At 31.2% G+C, this 14,448-nt stretch overlaps 1 protein-coding gene across 6 annotated transcripts in view; it reads right to left on the bottom strand.

The window, feature by feature from the left end:
* Window positions 1-14,448, bottom strand: part of LOC141456848 (uncharacterized) — a 74,087-nt gene that overhangs the window by 36,011 nt on the left and 23,628 nt on the right. Inside the window, exon 1 of one of the 6 annotated variants that reach the window (XM_074133219.1) lies at window positions 12,384-12,539. The exons of the other annotated variants lie outside the window; for them this stretch is intronic. Within the exon in view, the coding sequence (XP_073989320.1) occupies window positions 12,384-12,410 (27 nt within the window). The 5' untranslated portion in view covers window positions 12,411-12,539. Of the gene's footprint in view, window positions 1-12,383; window positions 12,540-14,448 lie in introns of those variants that run through there. 6 annotated transcript variants of the gene reach the window in all.

The raw sequence follows: 14,448 nt of genomic DNA, 5'->3' as shown, positions 1-14,448 counted from the left end.
ATCTCCATCTGAAATAACGGGGCTGTTAGCACCCAAACAATTCGCCCTTAGCATGTAACCATGTATATTGGAATAAATTTCCTTAACTTAGAAAATTTATTGAAAACTTGTATGAAATGTATTATTTCACTACATTTCACTACATGGTGGTTTTACGATATTTCCAAGAAATTAGCAGAAAAACTTTGGTAGAAGCCATTAGGTAATGTAAAAGCAACATTAGTTTTAAAAGAAAAGAAGCTAGACATTACAAATTTAATAAATGAATAAAAAGTTAGCAATTAGCAAATTACCGACTTCAATACTAAATATTCATTAAGTTTTTTGTTTAATTACATAATTTTTTTTTAACAAAAACAATAGTTATTTATTTAACAAGTGTGGAAAGTAGTACTTTTCCTCACGCGAGGCAGGGTTTGCACGCACGAGCGAGCGAAGCTAGGCGAGTGCAAGTGCAAATTGCCGAGTGTGAGGAAAATACTTAACACTCGAGTTAAATATTATATTTTTTCTGCAACCATTAGATTTATTAACTAAAAAAATTAAAAATTCCATTTTTACAGTCTACACAAAGTAATTTGTTTATTATAAACATTTATTGTTATATTACAATTATTTACATTACTTACGTATTTACATTACTTATTACATTTTCTGCTGTTTCTTTTATTGATGGAGGAGTGTTTTCTAAACAGGAATCACTAGAATCCATTTTAAATTTCTATAAGGTAACACTATAACCTTTTTAACTGTTATAATTAAAAATATCTAATTATTTATTAAGGTATTATTTTTATTTCTTTATTACTTTCAATTTTTATTTTATTTTTTAATATTCGTTTTTTAATTATTTAGTTACGTTAAATAAGCTTATTAAAGTTTTATAGAAAATATTTATGTTAATAACAAAACTTCTTATATCAAGGAAGCACAATAAAGTTTTTCCACTCACTAGTGCGGAAAGTGACACTAATGGGAATTTTTCCCCACTAGTGTGAGAAGTTGGGCATTACACAGCTGATTTTAATTGAGTAATGAGAACTTCCCTACATGGTTGCAGAAAAAATTATTTTATGAAAAAGGGTTAAAATTTATAAGAATGTCACTTTCACCTGTACCTATCCCAAATAAACAAATCGTGGAAGAAATCATTTTTGAACACCTTCGTTTCATTAACTTCACATAAAAATAAATCTTTGTTTTTGACCTTTTATACACTTTATTAATTTGCTCATTTTTAACTACTAAAAATAACTACTAGTGGTGTAATTAATGTTTTTAACATTAATTTCTTTTTTTATATCAACTTAAGAGTTTAGTTATTAATTAATTTTGTTTTATACAATATTATTTTTCACTTTGATTGGAGAGCGAAATTACAACGATAGCTTCTGTTTGTCGAAATTGTTAAGAAAAATATATGTATGCATTCTTTGTGGCCCGATTACACGTGTCTCTAAGAACCAATCTAAAATTGGCGAAAATAAATTGTGAATCATCGAATTCTAGCCGTCGGCAGAAGCTTCTTTGGCTACAGCATTTTAAAAGTAAACTGAACGAACATTCAAGAAAACAAAGCTGTTTTATAGAACGCTAATAACGCCTCAGAAAACTTTAAGTATAAAATTGTAGGCATAAGAAAACTAACTAAGAATTAAGTGCAACATTCTATATTAAATTTGAGGGGAAAATATTTTTGAAAAATTGATGAACTAATAAAAGCAAGACTATTCTTTTTTGTACTCTTATTAACGCTGAAGTAAAAACAAGGTTCTAAAAATAAATAACTCTAACTTTTGATTAAAAAAAAAAAAAAACACCTTAAAGTGAAATCTAGCCTTTGGGAAATGAAGGCTAACTCGATGACGAACCGGCAGGTAATTAGATAAATTTTTTTAGTTTTATGGTCCAAGTAACTGCTACTTTAAAAAAAAACAAAAACGAACAAAATGAAAAGTGAAAACTCAGAACCAATTCTGAAAAAATGAAAAATGTTAGATAAAAGTGTTCTGACAGAAAACGGATCATGAATCATTTTTAAAATTCATAATTTCAGTCGCCCAAACACACTAAAGTTATAAGAAGATAATTGCTTAATCCGAAAAAATTAATTAAATTTTGTGAAAGAAGCTGATAGTCCCAAGAATTTAGAATACTTAATTATAATATTTTCATTGTTGTTACAATATCAAGAGAACTCTTTCGTTCAACTGAAAATCCTTGAATCCTTCAACATTCTTCAAGAGGTGATGACCTCAGTAATTAGTACGGTGTGTGTGTGTGTCTGCAAAAGGTTAAAATATGCCCTCACTAATCTATTATTTTTAATTATTTTTACATTAGAAACAAAAAAATTTATCTTTATAGCTTTAAAAACCGTTTGGCAATATTGCACGATGGGAAATTTTACGTCTTATTTGATTAATATAAAAATTCTTTATTCACTTACAACACTTCGTTTTTGCTGAATGAGATAAATTATCAATCTGATATTGACTGACAAATATGTTCAAATTGCAAGCATGTTTTAATATAAACAGCCTTGGATCAAGTGCTTTAAATTAAGTCAAAGCTGAGAGAAAGCCATCTTGAAATGATAGGAAGCAGAACGCAAAGATAGGCACCTCAATTAGTCCCAACCATGTTCACTTGGTACCTAATGTATTTAATTCTGACTTGACTCATTTTTCAAATAATAGTGATCCCTAGATCAATTGTTTTTCTGCAAATGAAATCTTTCACTTAATGAATCTATCTTTAGCAGTTGTGAATGAATTTAAGACTCGGTTAGCTAGTTGGGAAATGTTTCTTATTATTTTCAGAATAATTTTAACTAAAGTTAAGCAATCAATAATCAAATGCACGTCAAATTTAATTTTAAAGAATCTTATTATTTTTCCATTTTTGAATGATTCATGGAAATTAAAGTTAATCATTAATGATTCTTTTTTTATTACTCGGAACTGGAAAAACAATGAAATGAAACCATTAATGATTGAAAACTTCGCAGCAGGTACAAAAAAAAAAAGATTCTTGTTGCAAAAAAGTTAAAGAATGTAGAGAAAAATGCCAATAAAATTAGAGAATTTCGTACATTTCGAATCATTAATCCCTAGGTTAGGGAAGTAGGTTTTCAGGATGTTATTATTTGTATGAGAGTTGAGATTTACGAAAATAAGCGAGTGATAAAAGAGATATTCTGAAGTTTCTAATTTATGGGCATAATTTCGGATAAAGCCAAACTCTTTAAATAAACAATTAGATTTATTAAGTTGATTGAAGATCTAGGTGAAAAAAATCAGGACAAAAATAAGATAATGTTAAAAATTGCATAAATAATAGTAAGTTAACGCAAGCTAGCAATGATAAACGTGACAACCATGATTCAAATGAAGTTCTCTTATATTTTATTCAAAATGGATGATTGATTCATTCATCATTGATTTAAAGATCTATTTTGCATATTTATTGATTTAATTATTACTTTAATTTGCGACAGTAAATAGAGACCTTTAATTCATCTATGTTTAGCATTTTGTAATTCATTAAAGCAAAAGCTAAATGTAGTTGATTAAAATACTGTTCTTAAAATTAATGTATTAGAATTATATTTAACTATGGCTTTATGTAGAGGTGAAATGCATCATCGCCACAGCATCACTAATCCTCTTGCTTCTGTTGCAATCTTTTCTATTTCAACACAGAAAGTAATATGCAAGTGCAATACAAATTTTGTCCTTATTTTACTATAGTTTTTTTACTTTGAAAGATCAACATAGAATTTATTTACATTTAAAACAGTTGAAAAACCACGACTGTATTAGTTTTTCTCATCGCCACACAGCAAAATATCGTCACCTTGATAAATATCTAAAATAGAACTTCTTTAAAAGTAGCTTTTAAGTTCATAAAAATGAAAAATGTTTTTAGAATGTTTGATTAGTTTATCTGTGTTTTATATCGAGAATGCCTGTGATTTTCAACAGAATTAAAAAAAAAAGTCATAAGATTTTTGGGGGATTCAAAGAAGATAAAAAAGCCATTTTCCTAAGTCATACGATTAGCGGACACATTTAGTGAAACTGTTCCAGCTAAGCCCTAAACCTTTGTGGATCTTCAATCGATTGTATTGGTCCTTGAAGAATCCTGAGCGGCATTTACCTTGCTACAGTAGATGAGGAAGTCCTATTAACTTACAGCATCTGAATGATTAATTGAATGGCTACTGACATTACAAGAAAATCCTTAATCAAAAGCAACAATTAGCGGAATAATCAATAATCTATTCCTTTAGAAATACCAACTAGAAAAGGTCTTTAATAGCCTAGTTCTAGGATGTGTCTGATTATCTATCAAACCGGAAATCAATTTCGATATCCAAAAATAAAATGCCAGCCCTATATTTACCAAGAAAGTAAATTAATTCTTAATAGACTTGTAAATTAGTTTAATGGGTTTGAATGTGTTTTCTAGATTTCCAATGTTTGTACAAGTTTATGATTTTAATCAAGGAATAACAGTTGGAGGAAGGTGATTGTAGTTCCTAAAGGAGTAGCTGGTTCGCAGCCAGCCCGATAGAAGAAGACCGCACTAATACGTGCTAAGCTAACCTGGAGCTACTCTTCTCTAATTTACGTACCAGTATAGTAATTGTACATCTTTTACAACTTCTTCATGTTGTTTTTAGACAAGTGTAACAACCCTTTAGTAAGAAGTATTTCGTAAAATCATCACTCAGTTTCACTTTAGAAGCTCTTACAGCTAACAAGTGGGAGTGTTTCAGGTAATACCTGTGTGCGTCATGCCCTACGTCATGTAGAAAGTGTTGGTCTTGGCTATTTTAAGTAATATCGTGGATAGTTTTTTTTTTTGAATGCTATTTATTAAAAACAGATAATAGACGCTGTGGATAAAAGACCTTTTCGCTAAAATGCAGAAAGTCCAACTGGAAACATGCCTAAGACCTATTTAGTGGCGGAAGAAGAGGGGCACTGTAAAGAGAAGAGTGAGGGCGAACCCCATTGTCTTGGTTCGCTATAAAAGGATCTTTCACAACCAAGATGGACGAGGAGAGTCATCAACAAGGTCAAAACTTTACTCCAACACATCACTATTACGTTATAGCTGTACTTTACTGCCTTTATTAGTACTGCCTCCCACCTCCAAACGCCGATGTCGCTGTCAAACTGTGTAAAACTTTTACTCTTTTGGAAATCCTTATTGTTTGTATAAACAATCTAATACTGCTTTCAAGTTTTATTACTTAAACGGCAACTATCATAAAATAAACTAAATAAACACTCTGGTCTTTTTCTTTTCAGAATAAACAAACTAATTAAGGGATAACTATCTACTTTTGGATAGGGTTCTCTGCACTACTTATTTCTTTAAGGGAAAGAACAACCTTAGCTAACTAAGTGATGAGACAGCATGCTGGACTAGCAAGTCAACTTTGAGGAATTATATCTTTGCAGCCTATTTGGGGTACTGAGACCTGTATGATCTAATGTGCCTCTTTACTGTTGCCAGGCGACTTCTTACAGCTTCCCCACCAATTTCAGAAAAATTCCCGATCAGAGAGGGTTCCAAGGAAGATATGATTTCTTCCAGATGAGAGAGAATCTTCCTTCAATGCTGGATCATAATTAAGAGATATATTGGCATTACCTCCATCTTCCGACAGCAAATACCAACAGGTTCTTGCCCCATCTTTGTCCTCCTTAGTTGATTACTGAGTCACTTTTAAGGGAATTGATTGTTGCCCAGGCCAAAGTTTTGCTCAGATCATTTAAGTTTATAACTAAACAGGCAGTTCTTTTCCCGTCTCAGTCCAGGAAGATCCCGAGTGTATTTCTGCAGACCTCTTTTTCGCTACACACAAGCCCCGTGAAGTGGGGTTCTCGCGCCTTGCCTTCTGCCTTTCTACGGTCTTAACAACACTATCCGGAGGATGGCAGTTTCCTATGACGATCATAACCAAACAAAGTTTCTTAATTAAAAAAAAAAATCAATATGTAACAATGAAATGGAAAACTATGGCTTCTATCTCTTCCAAAACCGTATCGCTGGAGTTAAGAGCTGTTTCATAGCTCAGGAGGCTTACAACGCAGGGATAGTTACTTTTAAGCCTTTCATAAAAATGCTAATTGTTGTCAAGAAACTGAAACATAACTTGAAAAATAATTAGAAGCAATTACAGGCAGAGAGATACGTATCACTTCCTAAATATTCATGCATTTGCAGAGGTGGCCGTTACAGTTTTAACGATTAGAACAGTGACCTCTGCGGCGTGGGCTAGAACCCACTTCATGACAGTCAAAAACATTGGTCTACCTACACCATGAGTTCATTAGCTGCATCTAAACGCCCGGAAGATACAACGAATGCCGATAGGTATGTATAAAAAAGGAAGTTGACAGTTTAACGACCTACTACGATGCAAACAAAAATTGTGATCAAGATTTTATAGTTTAACAATCATTTTGGATTAAATTAATTTACTGTAAACACTAAACACAACTGGGGTCTTAAAAGACAAACGACCATCCTAGGTTCCTAAAGTGGAACTATTTTAATTTGTTAAATTCAATTTTACCAAAAAATATTTAAAATTAAACTTAATTTAAATGCACAGTCTAACTGTGGGGCAGGAACTGCCCCAAGGTCCCTTTTCTCCTAAATGCATTCTATCATCGTACGTGTTGGATACTAGTAAACATCTTTTCTTTTTTTTTTAGATTATTTTTAAAAATTTCATCACATTTAATTAAACTCATAAAATTTATTTTAATCTTTTCTATTTCTTCTTTAAAATCAAACATAACATCAAGAGAAAGAAACTCCGGTCAAATTTCTTGAGTACGTGGTTCGCTATAAAGGAGAGTAGACTATCTTGGCATTAGCAGTTGATGAGGACATCTACTTAGGACCAGCTTAACCACAGGCAAATCCCAGTTTATCAGCATATCATTTAAACTTACGCCTTACACACTTTATAGATACCTGAATTTTATGACAAATACAGGAGCTAGATTTGAGTTTATTAAATCAGTCTCTTCTTTAATCTACAATCTTCGTAAGTGGTTTGTTTCACCGAAATTTTGTGTCCAATAAAAGGTAATGTACAGCAGCATCTGATTTCGGATTTAAGAATTATACTTTAAATTACTATTCAAACTTTACAGCGAACACAGCAAAAATTTTGTTTTCTCTGAACTAAGGCCCTAAAGATCCTAAAAGGCATGTGAAAGATTCTAAAGAGGTAATTCCAAGATGTTTGATGAATCTATGAGAAAACTGCTAAAGACTTCCTATAAAAAAGGCTGCCTCTCAGATTTGGAAATCCGACAAAACAGTCGTAAATTTTGCATAAAGTTTTATATTAAATAGCAATCTGTAATAGCTATTGAAAAGTTACTGGCATGAATATTAAGAAACAATCAAAGCAATTAACTTCCAATTGTGACGATCGTTATACTTTGGGCCGAGCATTGTTTAGAGAGAAGAGGTAAGATACTTTATTAAGTGGAACCCAGTTTGTCTGTGAAAGCATTTGACACTATTGTGAACTTGTTTCTTGCCTTAACAATACAAGAAGTCTAGATTTCTTTGTATAATAAAATATAATTAATGATTAAACGATTAGCATGTTTTAATTATCAATAATTAGAGAAAATTAGAGTTAATGATTTCTTTTTCTCTTTCTAATGTAATGTTCTTTAATTTTTTTTTTTTAAAAAAACCTCATTACCAAAAAATAAATGTTTTCACAAAACAACGAAAAGTATGTAGCTGTTTTATTGATGACTATCGAGACAAGCTGGCAAGGTTTTATGTTAATTATTACATTAGCCGATCAGTATCTTGTTTCTACTACGTGTGTTTCATTCATTTAAACTTCCTTAACTACCATTATAGCGTCATCATTTTGTTCAAAAGATTTTGCAAGTTTTATAATTTTGTTTTTTAAATTGTATTTCCATTTTTCTGGAGGGCAAAAGAAAGTAGAAAATTGTTACCGTAGTTTATGTTTGAGCAAAAATATATTCCATTTACGACAAAATACATTTATTTATCAAATTAGAACAACTGTGTTAGAGCGCTTCTTTTTTTTTAATCGTACGTTTCATTTTGTTATGAAAAAAACCTTCAAAGTTAGGCCTTCAAGTCTAGGCATTCCATTAATACTCCGCCATATAATTGCCAGTTTCAGGCATAAATTATTTTCCAGAACAATGCAAATTTTTATACAACAACCAAGTTACTAACAATGAAAACTTTACTAAGAAAGGTTTGAAAATCTTCTCTTGTTTGTTCACTTTTGGGAAACAAAAAAATATAGTTTTAAAAAGCTGTGAAGTAGTTCTGTTTTCAAAAATATAAATAAACTTTGTAAAACTACACCCTTCATTAAAGGCGTGTATCCTTAATCTAGGATAGACAGGGTGGAATGGAAACTGAATGACGGTGAACCGGCGGCATCAGGTGAGCTCCGTAATTAAATTCAGCGCGAGCATAATTAAAATTAAATTGAATTTTAAACCTAAATGGTTTATTCTTTGAGGAAAAGGTAAAAATAGCTGTAGCCTAATTTAGTCTACATTACAAGTTTTCTCCACCTTTCAAGTGTTATTGCCATCAGTAAATTTTAGCTAATTTAAAAGTGTATTCAAGAAAGATATCATTCAACAGAAGAACCTTATGAAACAAGAAGAACAGAGACTTCCCAGGAGAGGATTAGCTCAGGGGTTAGCGAATTGGTTTCCCATGCGGAGATCCCAGGTTCGTATCCAGCTACTGATCTTTAGATTTTAGTCTGTAAAACGAGAGGACACTGTCCCGGAGTCGGCGGTGCACTTAAAAAAGCTTCGGACGCCAATGAACTCAAATTTAAAAAACAAAATAATAAAGAAAGCCGACCGTTTCCAAAAGGGTTTCTAAATTTGTACTTTGAAAGAAGGAAATGCTCGGACTTTTTGTAAATTACACAAAACTGTCTTTTTGATTCTTATAATTCTTAGAATAGTTCTTTTTAAAGTATTAAATTATGTAGCTTTTTTTCTTTTTTAATGATCTAAAACTGAATGAAGCAGGTTATAGTAAATATGTTGCACTACCAAGGGAAATGTGACAAATTATATGTCCGAGTGACAGACAGTGTTATATCAAACCGGTTTCTCATTAGTAGCTGAGATGCAGCCGCTTATGCACCGAAACCAGAAAAAAATCCAAAAAGTTGTGTCAAAGTAAACCTATACTCTTACTGTTTTGAAAACTTATTCAGTAAAAAACTAAAAACCTGTATTAAATTAACGTTATAAATATCAAATTTAGCTAAAGTCTAGCTGTAGTTCAGGGGAGCCAGTCAGTTGTTAGCTGGATAAACAACCTATTACTATGGCAAAAGAATTTTTTAATTTATTTAATGACAAAATAAAAAATAAATCCTAAGGTGGGTATCGGAGCGTCAATGAACTTGATGCTTCCAACACCAACGCAGGATGGGCTCCGCAGAGTATAATTACTAAGATTATCATCTTTAGATTGACAACTTTCAATCATGAGTGCAATGTGTGCAATGGATCACGTATTCTGAGGGATACATTCTCATCTTGACTGAGACTGGACCGGCAGTGAACGGTAACAGGTACAGTTTGGTTATTGTTTTAACCCCACTCTATGTTGAGTGCATTTAGACGGCCACTAACATTGGAACTTAAAAAAAAGAAGAAGAAAAAGTGCACTTTCTTGGCATGCTTTTACCTGCTTCTGTTCCACCGACAGACGCTGAGCGAGTTAATGATTCTGGAGTACTCGATCTCACTTAAAGCCACATTCAATAGGTGCTACCCACTTCACCCGGTAATAGCCAACCAGTTTTTCTAAGCGCTCTATTCATTACTACCCTCTTTTAGCAAATTGCTCCCACTTTCTACCAAATTATTTTCATTTTATTGGTATAATAATAATAATTTCTGTGACTCCAGATTCTAGTTAACACATATTAAAATGTTTACAGATCTGTTGAACATCAAATCTAACATATTTAAACCTTAAATTAGATAACAAAAAATTATATTTTAATTAAAGTAGTTACCTTCTTCTGATAGTAACTAATTTTTCGATTATTTTTTAAACTGATTTTTATATTTATTGTCTTATTATACCACTCATCTCTTTTAGTTCAAATTATGGCACAAATAGTTGTACAAAGAGATCCTCCAAGAGGGTCCGATGATGTACTCGTACAAATGAGCCTTAATTAAATATATTTTAAAGCAAAGCACAACAACTTGTTAGGTTCTTGGCGCCCGGAGCTTTTTTTCTTTTTCGCTTGCATTGAAAAGAACTCCCACGAACTTCAAGAAGCTAGTAAGCGACCGAGTTCCTTAAAACTTGGTGTTATGTCTATTGACATCGAAGATTGGCACTTTTGTTGGTAACTTTGTTTTTGTGAGAATTGATTTTATTTTGAAATACCGGACAGGAAACACCTTTTGACTTCAACTAAAGTGATAAGTTGTGTTTTCCTGTTGGTCTAAACTCAATAACAGAAACTGGCTGAAGAAACTTTCAAAAACTACGGAAAGACACCAAATTTTTTGTACTTTGAAGTTCCAGGTGCCCGAACAAGGAATGGAGAAAAGCTTAGAATGGGAACATGATCACCTTTACCAGCTCAATTTTAAAAGAAGTCATTTTCAAACGACTCTTTTTCTTTTCACAAGAGGAACAAAACTATTACGACTGAAATATGCTAATGAAAGTCTTTGATTAATTAAATTCATCTAAAAAAGAATTCTCCTATTTCACGAAACACCAAGACCTCAAGATACTGTCCTTTTAAGTCGATTGTAAAGGATTCAAATCAGCTTTACTGCTCTACAATAATCCCTAATTTATGCGTCTAAAGATGTTATTCACGGTCAACACTAAACTCTTCTCGCCGCTTTAAAGAATAATAATAATTTTTCTCTTCAGTAAGAAATATTATGTATAAATGTATATAATTAAAAAATATTCTGAGTTTATAATAGAAGTTATATTTAGTTAATTATTTGAAGCAGTTTATGTATAACATATATTGAATCTTTTTCAAAGGAAGTTATTAAAACTCCTTTTTCTCTTTAAGTATAAATAAAAAAAAAGTTTATTTAGTGGAGAAGCGGTGATTATTCAGAATGATAAAAAATCTCCATGGGATTAATTATTATTTCACTCTTAATAATTATAAAGCTCTGTTTATTCGCGCAATGCAAGAGTTATGAAGGTAAAAATTTATTTCAGTTATTTAAATTGTTCTAACTGCCACAAAACTTTTGGGTTTTAATTTATAAAACAAATTGTTGATGATTTTGTTTTTTAAACATTTAAATTCTATTAAATATTTATAGTTTAAATTAGCGTAATTTTGTTTGAAAACTGCTCAATGACACGACCTATCCAGCTGAACCTACCTTTATTTTCATACTTGTTAGCATAGAATAAGTGATTTTTTTTTTTTGTTTACCTTCGCCTTTGGTCCATTTACACAGATTTTTATTATATGATGTCACTTTAACCCTCCCTCGCCCAAACAATAATGTTACCAGTCAATATTAGATTGTACATACCTAATTTTAAAGTTTACATCATTAAATTTTGCTTTTTAAGTATTGATTAAATATTGATTCTTTAAAAAATCTATTTTAACAGTAGCCACTAAATTTTCTTATCAACTAGCCGTTTTGCTCTTTACTACTACTGTAGGAAGTCCTTACTATTTCAAAGGAAGTTATTAAAACTCCTTTTTCTATTTAAATTTTAAATTTTATGATGAATTTGTACTATTTTACTACATCTTAAAAGTAAAAATTGTTGAATTTAAATATCTGAGAAATTTTTTCTGGTTAATAAAGCAAAGAGAAGAAGAATCTATCGTAAACTCAATATCTTATGTATTCAATAAGTTAAGCAACAAGTATTTACGTTTAAGCTGTACTAAGAGTTCCTATAATCCGAATATTTCTTACTGAGACACGTGAAATATGAAGAAGTTAGCAGACGGATGGCAGGCTACTGCCTTTTAGAGCGAGCTTCGTTATGCTCTGCCCTAATTATAAAACCGACTTTATATTATTGTTTCAATTTAATCTATTTTCAATTATGGGAAGAATTTTTGTTATTTTAATAAACAAACTAAAAATATCCTTAATATTTATCTTGTTTTTTGTTTTTCTATCACTTCGTTTTGTAGGAAGGAGCAATAACAAAAAAAATTAACCCTTCTTGGGGGGATTTGTTTTCTAATACTATTAGCTTCCCTACTTTTTCATCTTTAGAAAAGTTACACTCGGGAAAAATTTTGAAACTGTCTTTAATAAAATGGTAAGCTTTGTACTTACGAATATTGCCCAGGGTAGCCAAGTCATGATGTTGTCCTTGTATTACATGAACATTGGCACTATACGTGTCTGGGGGGACAGTTCTCAGGTTATATACTCGGTCTGTTCTCCTCTTCACCGTGTGGAGGGGATATCTTTATGTATCTGGCCCCTCCTTATGTAAGTTACTCTTCTTCGCCGGCGGTAAACCATGGACCTCCTTGTCTAAAAAGTTGTTGCTGCTGTTGAAGTTGCGGGACTCCCTCGCATCCCCTACTTTGGTCATCCAACCCAAGGACGTCACATAACCATCCTTCCCCCGTTCTTCGACTTTCTGCACCCTCCTCTAAATTCTTAAACTTGATTTTTGCCCTGCTCTTTTTTATTTTTAACTTTTTTTTTTGTTTTATTTATTTTTTTGTATTCCCTCTCCGTCACTATATTTTTTTAAAGCTGGTTTTGTTTATTTTTTATCTATTTTTTTCTTGTTCTTCTTCTGAGTTGTAGCAGACAGCTTCTTAGTAATTAACGAACAGTTCTTCTGGCGCCAAAAAAAAATTCTCTTTACAGATTACTGTGGTTAATTTTAAATTTAAAAAAGATATGAAACTATTAGTTTTACAATTTAAGATGCAAAGTGTATTCTACAATTTTCTTGTCAAATAAAATTTCTGTACCGAACATCCATTATAAATTTCATCCAGTTCAATGAATGTATAATTCAAAAGAAGTTAATACAGTGTTTAATTACTTAATTATCATAAAGGTATCCTTTATGATAATCTGAAGCTACACGTTCCTCAGTTCCACACGTAAGTCAGGCTTAGGTTTAAATACTCAGTTATATTTGTAAGAATTATTCCAATATTTATCCAAATCCTATTGTTTCGCCCTTTGCTCTAAATTTATATTCAAAATTTCTTTTCTATGTACTCCACGTCATCTTATTGTTAATATCTGAGACTCTCTACCTTTGTTGCATTGTTACTATAGTTACCAAGATTTGAAAAAATAATAAAATGGCTTCTTTGTTAAACTTTCGACAAGCTGCCATCATCAGGAAAGAATATGTATGTAGGTATTTTTATGAAAGTGTTCCGTTGATGAACTCTAGGTGCCAATTCAATTTAATTTGCATAATTTTCTGAGCAAGTTCTTCTTCAATATATTTGTTACTTCTACTTTTTAGTTGGGAAACCTCTTCCAAAAAAAGGTTAGGTTGTGTAAACAAAACCTATATGAAAACGGAGATATCGTTTCAAAGCAATTTAATCAACTCTGATTGTTGCTGACCATCAGTTCGATCAGATTGGCAGTACCAGTTGGTTTAAACATTCTAAATTGTTTTTCACTTTATATTTCCATTAACTTATTTAGAAAATCCGACTAGTAAAACAGGTACAAATAAATTCAGTTCTAATATAACAAAATAAATAACTATAATTAATAGTGTAATTTTCATAGATCTAATCGATAACTTTTCTTCGAATTTAGAAGTTTGCTATTTTTATTTTATTTTTAATGATTTTAAATTTAATAAAACTTTTACTCATATTAATTTTCAAATAACATGCGAGATTCGTTTAGAAAATAAGTAGCACTTTCGGAGCAATCAGTATTTTGCTTATTTAATTCTACTGAACATTAAAATTTGCCAAGTTAAAATGAAAATTTAAAGGATGAAATTAAATTTTGACAAGTTAAAATTCAATTTAAAATAACAGAAACGCCATCATGTGAAGTATATCTATATTAGTTGAGAAAACTGTGAAAATGTTTAAAGGATAATTGTGAAAAATGAACATTAATTCATCTAAAGGAAGCAACTTAAACAGTGGCGTGTGGAGATTGGCTACAACGAGAGAGAGCACAGCCAGGAGACTTGGCAGCTTGAGAAGGGTATGTGTTGAAGAATATAAAAATAAACACATTATACAAATATAAAATATAAAATTTGTTTTTCCGCTGAAAGTTTATTTAAAAGATAGAAGAAGAAAATAATTATTTGCATATTAAATCCTAATATTTATATTTCATTTTTAAAAAGTATCGCATACCGACGACAGTCTCCATCACCAGTAAGTTG

This window comes from Rhodnius prolixus, unplaced genomic scaffold (genome assembly GCF_049639745.1).
Source record: "Rhodnius prolixus isolate KJV_2025 unplaced genomic scaffold, Rpr scaffold_1, whole genome shotgun sequence".
In the NCBI taxonomy this organism is placed as follows: domain Eukaryota; kingdom Metazoa; phylum Arthropoda; class Insecta; order Hemiptera; family Reduviidae; genus Rhodnius; species Rhodnius prolixus.
The sequence above is the reverse complement of the archived record's forward strand: the minus strand, read 5'-3'. Positions and strand labels throughout refer to the sequence as shown.